Source organism: Anas platyrhynchos, chromosome 2 (assembly GCF_047663525.1).
Source record: "Anas platyrhynchos isolate ZD024472 breed Pekin duck chromosome 2, IASCAAS_PekinDuck_T2T, whole genome shotgun sequence".
Lineage (NCBI taxonomy): Eukaryota > Metazoa > Chordata > Aves > Anseriformes > Anatidae > Anas > Anas platyrhynchos.
In genome coordinates this window covers 74,812,193-74,826,999 of record NC_092588.1, presented here as the reverse complement: position 1 = coordinate 74,826,999, position 14,807 = coordinate 74,812,193, and the positions used below count along the sequence as shown (strand labels likewise).

Below are 14,807 nucleotides of genomic sequence, written 5' to 3'. Positions count from 1 at the left end.
CAGCAGAGCAGTTCTGACCGCAACCACACAGACTATAGTCAATTAAAACCTCATCTGGAAAGGAAGTACACAGCTATTTCTGCATTTTACTTCCTCAGTCTGGAAATAGAAAATATCAATTAGTACTTTTTTTTTTTTTTTTTTTTTGGTGGGTGGGGTGTTTATTTATTTATACTTATTTATTTATTTTAGAAACATCTGTCTTACCAGGAATTGGCTGGAGATCAAAAAATGTTTTATTTGCAACCACAGTTCCAAAAATACAACATAGATGGATTAAGCCCTTTCTAAACAAACTTTATATAAAACCAACAATATTAAAAAAGCTAAAAATAGTGTTGTGAGAGAGGAATTGATTTATGGGCAGTTTTTTAGATTGCTGCAAATTAAATGGAAAATGTGAAGCAGTTATATAAATCAACAGGAGATTCAGTTCTGACATGCCTGCAAAAAATGCCTGCCCACTTATTCCTCAGTCAACACATTGTTGCTCTGTTTCTGTGCATCCTGATCTTTTGAAAGGCTTGGTTTCTTCACAGTATGTACATCCATCATAGCATATAAGTCACGCAGAAGGAAGAGATGTTTCTTTGCATAAATCCCTGGGAGCAGCATCACATACTTTGCCTAGAACAGATTGCTGTGTGTGTGTGCATGTACTGGCACATGTTTTTGTTGCAAGCTCCACTGGGAAACCCAAAGGCAGGATTCAGCTTGCCTAAACATAGGCACGTGTTGCTTTTTGAGAAGCCATAGGGGATCTGAAACATCTGCATGAAAGTGGAAGATATATTTCCAGTATTAAGGATGCAAGTTCTGGGATGTTGATATCTACTCTTGAAAAAAATATGGACAATTTTATATGTATGTTTGACTGGGCAGTTGCACTTTCTGAACAGGTAAACACAAACCCGTGAATGTGTGTATGTAATTTGAGCTTACATTTATTACAGGCCTATTTTTCATATGTCACTATCTGGGTACCTGCTTTTCAACCAGGCAACCTGTAAAACGTTATGCTTTTATTTGGATTGCCTTTTCCTTTCTTATTTTTTGCCCGCTTAGTCACGGACTCTGACAAATGAGTTACACTGATGCTTGCTAGGGCGATTTAAGCAGCTCACAGCTCAGCTGTCCCCATTTGCTAGAGGTCATATTCTCCCATAGTGGAGTTGGCAGAAGCAAATGCATGTGCATCTCAGTTGCAGTGCTTCCTGGTCCAAGTGATTACGAGCTATGAGTGAAGATAGTTTTATGCTTATACATTCAACTGTAGCAGCAATGATCGAGGTGTGGACACACATCACTTCTGTCAGTTCTGCTGTAGCTTCTGCCCCGGGGAAAGGCAGATGTCTGTGGTGTGATAAAGTATTAAATTGCACTTAAGTGCACTTCAAGTTCAGTTATACTACTGCTCGCTTCAGTGTGTTTGGGTCAAGGCCTGAAAATGAGGTTTATAGCTTTTTTTTTTTTTTTTTTTTTTTTAACCTACTTGCTATACCCATTTTCCACAGGTGCTGTCCATTCCATCACCATTTAGAAAAATAAAAAAAATTGCTTGAAAGAACGATGTGCAGGTTGTATTTGTGTTTTTCCCTTTCACTCATTTACAGAAGACCAATGTGGCCTCTGAGCTATGAAGATGTGGATGTTCACATTCAGATTCATTTGACTTGCCTCCTAGCAGATCCAAATATTTGGAGTTTCTGGAGACAACAGTCCATCCAGTTCTGGACAGCTATCTGGTAGCCATATTTTGCCAAAATGATGCCTTCATCAGGATTCCAAATCCATATTCAGATTACGTTCTAAGTAGCTTTGCTTTCAGAAGTACAACACATACATTTTCTGCTGCCTTTATCAGAAGGTATAGATGATCACAATCTTTGAATGTCTCTCACTTGTGTGACTAAATCTGATTTTGGTGAATTTAAATAATTGCACAGCTTAATGCATTTGAACAAGCAGTTCTGTTTTTTACTGCAGCTCCTGGGTCCGTACTGGCAAGTCTGAGTCAAAGTTCATGGCATTTGTCATTTAACAGCTGCTCTAACATTTACAGTGTTATCTCAGGAGTGGTGACATTACAGGATTTTATTTTTCCCCAGTGATTTGTATACCATTTAAATCATTCTTTAGAATGAAAAACACAGTAAGAATATTAAAGTAATCAGATTTTCAGAGCAAAGCCAGACTTCATCTCTTTCCAACATCGGCTCTCTCAAATTTTGGTTCCATTTTTGTACAAAGCACAGCTCATAAATCTTTAAAAGAGAGAGAAAAAAAAAAAGACAAGCTGCAGTTGAGTACTGGTTCTCTAAATGAATTCACAAGCAGTTAATAATTTCATACTTCCAGCTCTGTTTTGATATATCAATGACTGGTAGTTTCATTTTTGCCCTCAGCTTAAAATGTGAAAGTTCAGCTGACCCTAGAAGATTGTATAATTGCAGGAAATCAGAATAATGATCACCCACAGGTTCATATAAGCACTAACTTTATATAAGGCTGCACTGATCATATAATAAATAGCTATGAACAAACAAAAAACAATCTCATAAAATGTGCTCTATGGCTGGATCTAAAATAGTAATAATAGTTTTCTTTTTCTACATTATTCATTGGCTGGCTTTTCACCCACTTGGTTTTCCAGGTCAGAATATTATGGAAGTAAATGTGTCCTCAGCACATACATTTCTAGAACTACTATCATTGTGCTTAATTTGAAACTGACTCATGAAAGACAGGAGCCATTTCTGTCCACAGGAGTACCACCCTGCTGCCTTATCCTCAATCCCATGATTACAGGCTATGCAGCTTCTCCTTTTTTCTCCTCCTCTTGTTTCACAATTACACATTGCTTTAGCAACCTGTAGAGTCACTGCTCTATGGTAGCAAACAAAGCAAGCCAAAATTTGTTTGCAGACTTTTCCCATTACTAAATTCAGGAAAAGGCACAATGACTAGTTACTAACAGCTGAACCTAAGAATCAGAAATCTAAGGGCCCAATTCTTTGTAAGTCACAAAGTGAAGCAACTCCAGCGTTATCTGTCAAAACTATATTGAAGTCCTAGATTTGCTTCCACGTTTAATAATTTAAATTGCTGTTGAGGGGGTCTCCTTTTCAAGCTCTCATTATTTTTAGAAGCCTACAGGAAGGAAAAGCTATGCTGTAGAATAGAAATCAAGGTAATTTGTATGAGGGAGCAGATTTGCAGACTTTACAAAACAGCAGTCTCTATAATTGAGGAGTTGACAGCCTTTTTGTGCCTTTTTGACTGTTGGATTATCTTCTAATGTTCTTACTCTCAGTTAATAAATACTTGGATAGCCATGCTTTCCAGCTATTAAAAAAAGATGCATTTTTAGGTTTAATAGTTAATAATAACTATTTCAGCAATTTAAGAGCAATTTTTGTCAGGAATTGTAGGGCCTATGTGAAAAAGTTAAGCTTCTCAGTAAGAGTATGTGGAGCTAATTGCAAACAATTGAGTTATTACAGCAGAGTAAATCACCCCTTATCTGTCTGACTTAATCCACCTTCTTCTGCATTTGTAATAGCTAAAGCCACATGCACAGATCATTAGCATGATCCAGCTGAGTTGGTAATGCACTAAGCTGCAGCAAATCAATTGGTTACAATAAGCTGAGCATACCCCCCCAAAAGGAATTTTGAAGAACCCCCTTTTCCCCACTGGTGAAGTACTGAGTCATCAGGTAAGAAAAATCACAGCTTGCAGGTAGCTATGTTCCTTTCACTGATATTTTCAAATTGTACGTTCAAATTTTGCCTTTCAAAACTGTACTTTCAGATTTTGTACTTTGCCTTTCAAAATTGTACTTTCAAATTTTGCCCTTCTTAATTTTAAAGGTAAAGCTGAAATTCCCTCTCTTCATAATTCAGTGTAGAAATATAGGTTTCAAAGCTGGTGTTTACACACTAGTTTTAAGTTCCGATATAAATGCTGAAAAAATAATTTTGATTCATGTGTAAGTTACACATAATTTGCCTTTAATTATATTTATATTTCACCATCTACTTTTCATGTTGTCACTCATATTTGGAGGTCGTGTCTTACTTGCTGCGGTTGAGACCTTCACTACATGGCAATACATTGCCTGCTTAACTGAAATCACTTTTGAATCAGTTTCAGTAAATCCATGCAGTCATTTATAGGTGGACAATCCCTTCAGCTTTACAGCCTTCATTATTTGCTGTCCTGAGTGTTCTGTTTTCATCAACTCAGTAATATATTTTATTTCCTTTGTGCAGGCTTTGCAGCAGTCTAAATGACACCACACAACATGCAGGGCAAAAATAGCTGAGCCCTTAGTTCTTTTACAGACACCTCCAGGCTTACTGAAGTTTAGCAGGTTTAGATGATCTTGTCCCCATCTTCTAATCCCCTCTTCCAGAGGTTTCCATCCCACAGCAGAGCTGCTAGAACAGGAGGCACACAGCAATCTGTGGTCATGATACAGCTTGCCAAGCCCCAGATAAAGGGGGACTTGCGATCAGACTTCTGACTCTTAACTAGAGCACATGAACCCTGGACACCAATCCCCTAATGAATAACTGTTGTGCAAAAGAATAATCCTCAGTGGAAGGATGGGACACTCTCTCAGTATCAGTAATGTTTTAACTTAATCACCTTCTTTTACTAGATGTACCAGCTTCCTGCCCCCGGTACTTTTAAGCCAATACAATGATTTTAAAGGCCTCAACAATTATTTACCAGTGTTTAGGATGGCAATTTGGTATCATTGATTCTTAATTAGTGGCAAGTTCCTAGTAAGTACATAACTGACAAAGCTGCTTAAATGTGATGCTTAAAATTAGTAGTGTACACAAATACAGAAAAGAACGTAAGTGCTTGAATGAGGTAGAATAATGAAAATACATTTTTTTTTATTTTTAAATCAGTCAAGGGAAAACTCTTTTCCATGTTCCTTGGTGTAGCTGAATATACAGTCCTTCAGAGCATGTTGCACAGCTTATCCAAGTTGTGAGGCATTTCATAGACCACAGGTAGAGTAGAAGAGAAGAAGGAATGAGAGGAAGAGTTTTCCGTTTAGGCCATACATTTTTAGAGGCATTGCTTGTCTCGTAATGGTTAGCAATGCTTTCAGTATCTTCAGTGCCCCAACAATGAAAGGAACAGAGTAATTTATGGGAGGATTATATCATTGTGGGCAAAATGTAGAAAGTACTCTTCATCCAAGGAGAACCGATGGCTAACTTTGTAAGAGAAGCCTGGAATTCCGTGTTACCCTGTACTACAAAGGAACAGGCTGACCAGGGATAGAATTCTGGTTCCCTTTGTAGACTTCAAACACATTCAAAAGTTTGTAGTTTCAGCCTGCTCAAGACATAGAATTCTGAATATTCAATACTCAATACTTGCTTGCAAGTACCAGATGACACAGCTGTAACCAAACTTCCAATGAATTGCAATGAAACACATTACATTTTAAATACACTTCAGTCTTAGTTTGAAAACTGACAGTAAATTCCACTAGCCAGATTTTTGACTGGCTTTAAGATATTGAGAAGATATCAGCACTGAGAATGGATTATTATTTTTTTCATCTTGTTTACATTTCTTAGTTACCATTGTGATCACAGCTTGGAGCCGTTTCCTGCCTTAGCAGTTGGGGAAGCACAGCATGGTTGCAGTCCCCATGTGTTGACTTGCAATTCACTGAGGGGTTTGAAACTGTTGGACTGAAAATTGGTTGTCTGCTATAGCAAGAATCTAGCTTCCAAAGCATTATAGCATTATGGTTGTTTTGGTACCTGAATGCTTTAATGATGAACCAGTATCCCATCATCCAAAGGCTAGAAAAGAGGCAGTCCAAAACGTCTTCTGCTCCAGAGTGTTCATAGTCTGACCATGCAAGTGTTAAATGGGTGTGGAGAGGAGAGGAAAGGTACTGTGTTAACAGGCTGTGCTGCACACAGCATTTAGAAGTGGGCTCCTTCAGTAGTTGCGATGGGATTGCACCAGGGACGCTTGAAGGATTGGTACAAACTAAGCTGTCAGCAGGCAGACTTGTTGCTCTGGATTTACTGTGGTTTTACTTTTCATTTTTCTACTAGCAGTGTGCAAAAATACGTATAAGTTCTTGATGTGTTTGGTTATTTATAAAAAAATAAAATAAAATAAAATTATCCTGTCCTGTATCACATAATAATTATAACAACCTGATTTCCTTGGTGCATTTGGTGGTCAACCGTGGTGCAGGTCCATAAATGTGTTAGGTTTGGAAGAATCCAAATCAACATCTTATTAATAAACTCTTTCTATATTGTCTTGAAATCTGTGTCGGAATAAAGAACCACTTCTTCATTAGACATTTCTAGTTTCATTTTGAATATGAGTTAATTACAAATATCATGCTTTAAAATGGACTGTTACACTATTAGGAATGTAATATACATAATGTATGAAACGAACTTTTATCACCCTAACTGGTTCTCAGGTGCCAATATGAATGTGAGCATCCAAGCAGCACCACTTAAAAATAAAAATGTCACTTTCTCAATGCCACTGGGCAGTTCTGTGGCTGCTGTGGAGCTGAAGGTGCTCCCACCAGCCTTTACCCCTTTGAGATATTCAGTTAAGTTACTCATGATTGATTGATCTTTTTTTTTTTTTTAATTTCCTTCATAAAAACTTAACTCATTTGACAAAAAAAAAAAAAAAGTAATAGAAAAAGGGGAAAGTGGTGACTTTCTTCACTCCATAATTCGATATTTATAACATAAGTACTTCAATTCTTTGTACAAAGCTTAATTGTTTTATGAGGCAAGATGAAGATTGCAGGAACTTTTCTTAGCTAAATAAAGTATAGGCAGAATGTGAGTGCTGAACTCTCACAATCTGATGACCTGCCCAGCTAGACCTGAACTCCTCCAGGGAAAATGGTTACAAATTCAGCTTTTAATTCCCTTTAAGTTTCCCTTTTTATCAACTGTGGGTTTTTTTGTTTTGTTTTGTTTTTCATTTGTTTTGTTTAAAGTATACAAAATAAAAACAAAAGGTTGTGCTCAGTCAGTGTTTGCATCCAAAAAAGAAATTCATTCACTTCAAAAGAAGCATGTTCCCTTTGCGTAGGGTAAAATGTTTTTCCTCCCTCTATCCATCAAAATATTTTTAAAAATCCTTTATGAACACAGCTTACCTACCCTTACTGTACAGCACTACAGGATTGCTTCTGTGTGCAGCGACAGTCTCTGAAGCCCTGTCTCCACTGAGATCAATAGAACTTTCCCCATTGATGTCAACTGAAGCTAAAATACTGCCTATAAACTAGGATATAGATTGCTCTTTGTGTGATGAAAACACAATGGAGATCTTAAAAGTCTTTTAGGTTTTTATTTTTTAAGTACAGCTGTGAAGTTTACAGTGTAGAAGATGTTTTGCCTAACAACTTTAACGACAGATTTGATGTGGTTTGGGTGTTCTTTTAGGTCATGCTTTTCAAATAGTACTATAATAGAAAAATGACAATAAAATAAGGTATATCTAATGGTATTTGTTTTAAGAACAGGGCTTTTTAAACCCTAAAAAGATAGAGGGTTTTCTGTCTTTTGTTTGTTTTAGTTTGGAAATGCTTTCTAAAGGGATAAGACGTTTAATAAAAATAAATGAAACATTCCCTTTTTCAAATTCAGTTAGTGATTCTCCTAAACATATTTTTTAGCCACTGCAAGGTAAATGCAGTGATATCTTTTGGTTCTTGAAGAGGGGAAGGGTATATTGGTCCTTTGGGAAACGTGTGTTTTGATGTGTAAACAAGGATCCCTATAAAGAGAAACAGGTTTTCTCTAGAGTTTTATAATGCTGTTACATTCATTTTGACCTTTGTTTTGATTGCATGAGAGAGCTGTCCTTTCCTTTAACTGCATATTACTGTTACAAGCTCAAAGCTTGGGAGAAGGCTGAGATACTCAGGTTCTTATATCTTGCTGCCATATCTTGTTCCATATGAAACACTAGACTATTCAATTTATAAATCAGTAACATTATTTTGCATTGGTGTTTTATCTTCTGAAAAAATTAACTAAATATTTTGGTCCAGACAAACCGAAGCGTGGCAGGATGGAACAAAGAGCAAACAATTTATAAGTATTTTTAACCAGTAGACTGCTCAGTGATTCCAAAATAATATTTAAGAATACTATATGTAAAAAGTAAATCATAAAACGTAACTGTTGGGCCAAGTATATTTGAATGGGCTGTTAATGTTGATTTAACTGCCTTGTCTCTCACATCAACAGATGAGAAAGAAAAACACAAATAAGAACAAAAGAAGTGTATTCAACCTGCTGTATACACTGAAGACATAAGAGTCTGTAAGGAGATAATTCTCTCCATAGTATGTGCAATGTAAATTGAAATAGAACATATTATCTAATCATATATATATATATATATGAAGAATTTTAGTTCAAATACAGGTTAGATTCTAGCATAGTTTCCTAAGGAAATTGATAAAAACAAATTTGAACTAGGGCTAAAAGTCTAAGAGACAGTAATATGCTTGAATTTTTTTTTAAAAAGAGATTATTCAGATGGCATTAAGAGATTATTCAAATGGTGTATTAGCAGCAATATTCAGAACATTGCCACTAAATTAACTGCTTCCTCCTTTGCTTATTTTTAATTGAGAATGGGTTAATTGCATAAGTCTCACACTGTTTTTCATGACTTTCACCTGTCTACACCATATCCCCGTCAGAAACACTTCCCATTTCTAGCAACTTTATTTTTGATTGAAAAATACAAAAATCAAGAGCAAACAAGGAACTGAAACTTTTATACCACTTTGAAATAACTGTGCTGAAACTAACCTTGTAGAATCTACTTTACTGATTGAACTATTCTTGCTTATATACTACTAGATAAAAAGTTTGAATTTTGAGGTATTTGTACATAATACAACACTTCTTCCGGATTGATATTGAATTTTTCCAAGGCATTTGCCTTCACAACAGGAAAATCTTTGATATGAAAAACTGAGCTCCATGGCAAACGTTAAATGGAATAAGAACTGGCTCACTGACAAATTGAAAAATGTGGTGTTAATGGACAGATATAAATGACTGGGGATGTTTTTAGCAGGGTCTGCCTGGAATCAGTTCTTGGGTCAATAGCACTTAACATTTTTATCAACAGTCTAGACAGTGATATAAGACATCTTCTGTGAAGTTTGATCATGGCATAGATTCCTGAGGTAGTAAATAATATGGTAGACAATTGCAGAAGCTAATAAAACATATCTTAATATTGCCAAACACCATCCTTTTATTTGGGATAGGAAGCTATATGAAGTTGTAAAGCTATGATGTAGAAAACAACAGGTTATCAGAGATAATTGGGTCTACTTAAGCTCTTTGTGCAGTGCTATTAAAGGAAAAAGTACTAATGTAATAATGTATGTATTAAAGTCAGACTGTCCAGTAGAACAATGTCATGATTCCATGTGTGTGATGTAAAGATAAGACTGCTTCTGGAGTGACAATTCAAATTTTGTCCAGTCTTAAGAAACATAAAGAGGTATGTCAAAAGGGAATATAAGAATTCACAGGACCTGCAGATCAATTTTAAAATGCAAAGTTTTAAAAATTTCAGTTTAGTTTACCATTATTTATGACTGCTTCAGCATGAAAAATATATTTGTAGGTACAGGACAAGGTCAATATTGTTGATAAAGGCACAACAAAATTCGGTGACTGAAAAATTAAATTAAGGGGAAAATGCAGCCTTGAATTAATTTGAAATTTGCTAGTTCTGAGGATTACTAAATAGTGTAAAAGGAGGTGATAGAGTTGTCAGTGCTAGACATCTTTTAAAAAAAGAGAGAGAGAAAAAATAATAAAAAAGGAAAGTTACTCTTGCTTGAAAGATGAACCGTAACCCAGCTGATGGAGAGGACTGCATATTACAGGTGAATAAGCCGCTGGGATGGCAAGCTGGGTGCTTCTGGCTGTTCCTGGGATCTGTTAATTTTATGAGTTCTTTTTAACAGTTCATGTGCTGTGAGGAAAGCAGTCACACATGTTTTGTTCTCAGTCTTTACATTAAATAAAACATTACATAAAACATATGTGATACAGCAAAATGTGAGTTAAACAGTTGCATAAAGGAGTCATTTCCCCTGCTATATGCAGAGTGAGAGAGTTTGCTTGTTCTTTGCTGTCTTCTGATCAAGAAACAAGTCAAGGCTGAAACTCAGATTTTGAAAAGGTTAATACAGTCCTCTGCACTTTGAGGGGATCCTCTTTCATAGATGTTTCCTGAATGTGGTCACTAATATAGTGATTGCCAGATTTTAAACTGGAAAGGGACTTTGTACAGCCTTGAGGAGTGAACAAAAGTAGTCCAGCTGAAACCCAGCATAAGATAGAGTATCTATTAGAAATTTAATAGCTTTGGAAAATCTAAGATCTCTTTCTTGCCTGAAATAATACAAAATTATGAAACCAGGAAGTTTGCCACAAAATAAAAGTCCTTCTTGCCTCATACTGTATGACTCTTAAACACAGATCTGGGTTCTCCAGGGCCTTGCCGTGTTAATGGAGTGGGAGTTTCTGGGGAGTCATTCTTACTCCAACTGCAATAGATAGAAAAATTAGAAAAGCTTTCAGGCGAACAACTTTGTTTCAGATCTGGAATAGCAACATAGAATTTAAACCAAAATACAGGTTGAGAGCAATTACTTTCAGACTAATTAGATGTGCTTATAAGTTAGACTATTTAATACCAGAAGAGATAGCAGACTAAATAAAGTCTGAGATAAAAAGGCTGTTATCTCCATTGAAGGAGAGGAGCAGGTAATCAATTGCCTGGTGGAACATGGTAGAATCAGCTGGGGTTACTGAAGAAGGAGATTATTATAGTATGTCATATAACTATTATTTCTAGTGTGTCTGTAGTTTATAGTATCTAGTGGAATTACTAAGCTCCTAGGCTCCTTTTCAACAGGTACCCTCATCTGAGGAGCTCTCTAAGAGGTCACAGGTAGTGAAATTGTTTTAAAATTGTTGTTCTATTGGTGCCTATTTCTTTTTATCTTTAATAATTTGTCAATGTAAACTTGTTCTGACATTTAATAGATGTTTAATTTCATCCATATAATTTACAAAACGTTTGCATTGCATCAGATGCATGTTGTGATCTGGTAGGTGAATGGTGGGACCTATAGATTTTGATGGTACTTCTCAGAAGAAATATATTGTCTTTTGATCCATTTGTCTAATAAGAAAATTGGCAATTCTGTGTTTGTTTCTTATGTGTAGTCTGTTTCCTTTGGTGTGAATCAGCCTACATGGAATTTGCTTCTTCTGATAGGTTTAGCGGTGCTGGGCATTGTGGGTAATATGCACCACAGGTAGCCAGATGGAAGATATTTTTTGTCCATTTTCCTCTCATAAATCATATTATACACAACATGTACAGTGGTTTGCTTATTTATATGTCACTAGATTTTACCAATAAATTATTTTGTTTTTTAATTTGAAGTTTATCAGAATTCCTTGTAATTTAAAGCTTTAAAATATTTAGCTATACCTTATTTGGGGATATTACTTTATAAAGGAAACTCATAGTTTTCTGCTTACTTTTTTTTACATGTCAAAAAGATCGTATATGTATCTTATAGATCTAATTTGTACTAGTATATTATAGCTTCTATTAGTGTAATACGGTGTTTGCATAAAAGCAGAATAAAACACTTTCACTTTGAGATTAGCATTAAAAGTTTATTGGTGATCACTGCCATTGGAAACAATGGAAAAATATATTTATTATTATTGGTTGACTTTTGTTTGTCTGCTTTGAGCTTATTTTTTTTAAAGTCGTGTCTAATGATTGTAATCACTATGACCATTTTCTTTCAGGAATATCAGCCTTGTAACACCAATGCCTGTCCAGAGTTAAAAAAGACAACTCCTTGGACACCTTGGACTCCAGTCAATATTTCAGACAATGGTGGCCACTATGAACAACGATTCCGATATACCTGCAAAGCACGCTTGCCTGACCCAAATTTGCTAGAGGTGGGAAGGCAAAGGATTGAAATGCGTTATTGTTCCAGTGATGGCACCAGTGGGTGCTCGACAGATGGTAAGCAAAGATAGTGTGGCTGCACAATGCCTCATGCTACTGAAGTGTCAGCAATTCCATTTTCATCATATGGAAGTTTTTGTTGGCTGGTGTTTTGCGTAACAGAATTGATAATGAAAAGGAGGACATAGTGATCACAGTAGGGAATCTGGCTTATATTTCCTCCAGATGTATCTTCATCATTCAGACTAATCAGGTTTCTTTTACTGCTAGCTATGAGATTTACCAGTTTGTTTAATATTTTGCAGCAATCTGTGGGCAATTACAGGGCATCCTAGTTATTGGAGTATTGTCTCACTTCCTTATACTGTCTTGACATTTTTCTGTGATAGGGTTTGTGCAATATATAATGCATTTGATAAATATTTAGCTAGAATGTATAGTATTGATGCTGAGAAGAACTATTCACTCACTAATGCTGAAGTAATGTGTCAGATTCATGCAGGTGTTTAACTAAATAAGGAATTTATGAAGTGGATAATTTCAGTTATAAAAGTTTATGTTATTCTATTGCCAGCAGTTTGAGTGCTGTTTATATCTAAGATGGCAAACTGAATTCCTGCAAAACTCTTTTCAACTCTAGATGACTTTAGATTGGAACTGTTTTATTTCTGAATTTTACTCTTTACCTAGCAGCCACACATAGTTTTTGAATAAATGTGTGTGTGTGTGTGTATACATATAAGAACAGAACTTCAGACAGTCGCTATACGTTTATTAATATATTTAATTAAATGTCTGTCCTTTATTACATTTTAAGTATTATATAATATAATTAGTATTTAAGTATTATAGTGGTAGAAGAAAATATTGATATTTAGTTATTATAGTTTAATATGTATGCACCTGCTTTCTACTTATATAGCTTTTTTTATTTTTACAACAGCCAGGTCAGCTGAAAAAAAAATTGCAACTAAAGACATTTGACTTATCAAAGGCCACAAAGAAAGAAATGTTGCTGAGTCTGTGGGCTTTACAAATTTATTTTATTTTTTTCAGACAAAAAACATTATGAAAATCAGTATTAAGAATTTCCCTGCCTTTCATCCTGTTAAAGACATTGATTCATGTGACATTTGTGACTCTAAAGAGGGCAGGATGTTAGTAAATTAAAAACAAAACAAAACATAATAATGACTGCATGAACTAATAAAACAAAGGCATGGAACTCCAGATAAAACTTAGTTGCATAATTTATGTCACATCCATTTCAGCCAATCTAGTCTCCAATTTTTATTTTCTGTGTCTGGATAGCAAGACAGGTTTTGGCATGGAACAACTTTTGCAACAAGTGATTCTATTCTCCTTTTTCATCTAAATTAAGTTTCAAACTAGCATTTTGCAAAGATTTTGGTCTACTTGGTTGATGTATGATTCTTATAGTAAATGAGACTTTTGGGTGCTGATGCTGATCTTTGCTGTCCTCCAGGAGTTTGACATTTATGAAACTTTTAAAATTTTCATGAGATTAAATGAGAAGGAGAACTTTATTTTTTCTACCAGATGATACAGAATTAGGAGAATTATCACAAGAACTAGAATTACATCTACAGAAGATTATAGATAGGCTCTATAGGCCTATAGATAGGCTGTATAGGCTGAGATGTCAGCCTTTAAGAATGGAATATACTCAAGCCAACTCACTACCTAAAGAGCAGGTTAGTAGGACAAAACAGATGAAGAGCCAGCTTGTCCTAGATCATATTGTTATAGGAAAATTAAGCATGGAGACACTTTCCTCAGTTCTCTCGTTATGATCATAAATGCTCTCCTGGAGCTGGGGGCATAAGGTGTCCTTTTCCTAAAAAACAAAGTCAGAAATATCAGTGCCTGTGTTTTGTTAAGTATGGCCTTCAGGCAGAGTGCAAGAGACCAAGTGTGTGGAGTCAAGGGCATTCTTTGTCTGATTAGCTTGAAGATAAAACTTCAGTTCTGAACATCAGATTCCTGAATGTACTGACGTTACAGCTTATTTGCCACATCTTGCTGCAGCTGCTGCTTTGCTTCATTTGGAAATCACCCGTCGAACAATGTTTTTTTTTTTTCATCAAAAATCCAAAACACAGCATCATATAAGCCTCAATGAAGAAAATTAACTCTATCACAGACAAAAACATGACAGGGAGCAACCCTGTTGCACAGTAATTGAAGTGTTCTTCAGAGAGAAGCATCTGTGCTGATTAATGTCAATACTGCTGAATATTTAAATACTTAATATTGAGCAGTCAACAAAGCAGAAACTAGCATACATCTCCATTCTTCCTAGTGAGTGCCCTCATAACTCAAGAGAGGGAATAGTATTACTTGCTGATGTGATGAAACTTATTTACTGCCTATAAAGTGCAGGATCCAGGAGCATTTTCCTGCTCCCAGGTTAGTGTTTGGGTCAAGACACCATGCCTCTACTGCTCCTTGATTTCACAGATAGAAAATATGTGAATAAGAGTCCTGTACTGTGTCTATAGCTTTTGGAACAGAAGAAGAAACCCAAGAGAATGGGAAACTATGAATTTTGGCAGACACTTTCACTGTTTCTGGCTAAATAGCAAGGAAACATCATAACTTACTTCTACCTGACCAGATCCTGGATACTGTAAAGCATTCTTTCTGTTATCTCCATGTTGAACTGCACCAATTTGCTGGCTTTTGTAAAAATATTAGTACCGGTACAGCAT

The 14,807-nt window shown here is 35.7% G+C and overlaps 1 protein-coding gene across 6 annotated transcripts in view; it reads left to right on the top strand.

Moving 5' to 3' along the window:
• SEMA5A (semaphorin 5A) overlaps positions 1–14,807 on the top strand; it is a 329,372-nt gene that overhangs the window by 284,168 nt on the left and 30,397 nt on the right. For all 6 annotated transcript variants that reach the window (XM_072034957.1, XM_027451744.3, XM_072034958.1 and 3 more), the window contains one exon: positions 11,907–12,132. In XM_072034957.1, the coding sequence (XP_071891058.1) occupies positions 11,907–12,132 (226 nt within the window). The remainder of the gene's footprint in view (positions 1–11,906; positions 12,133–14,807) is intronic.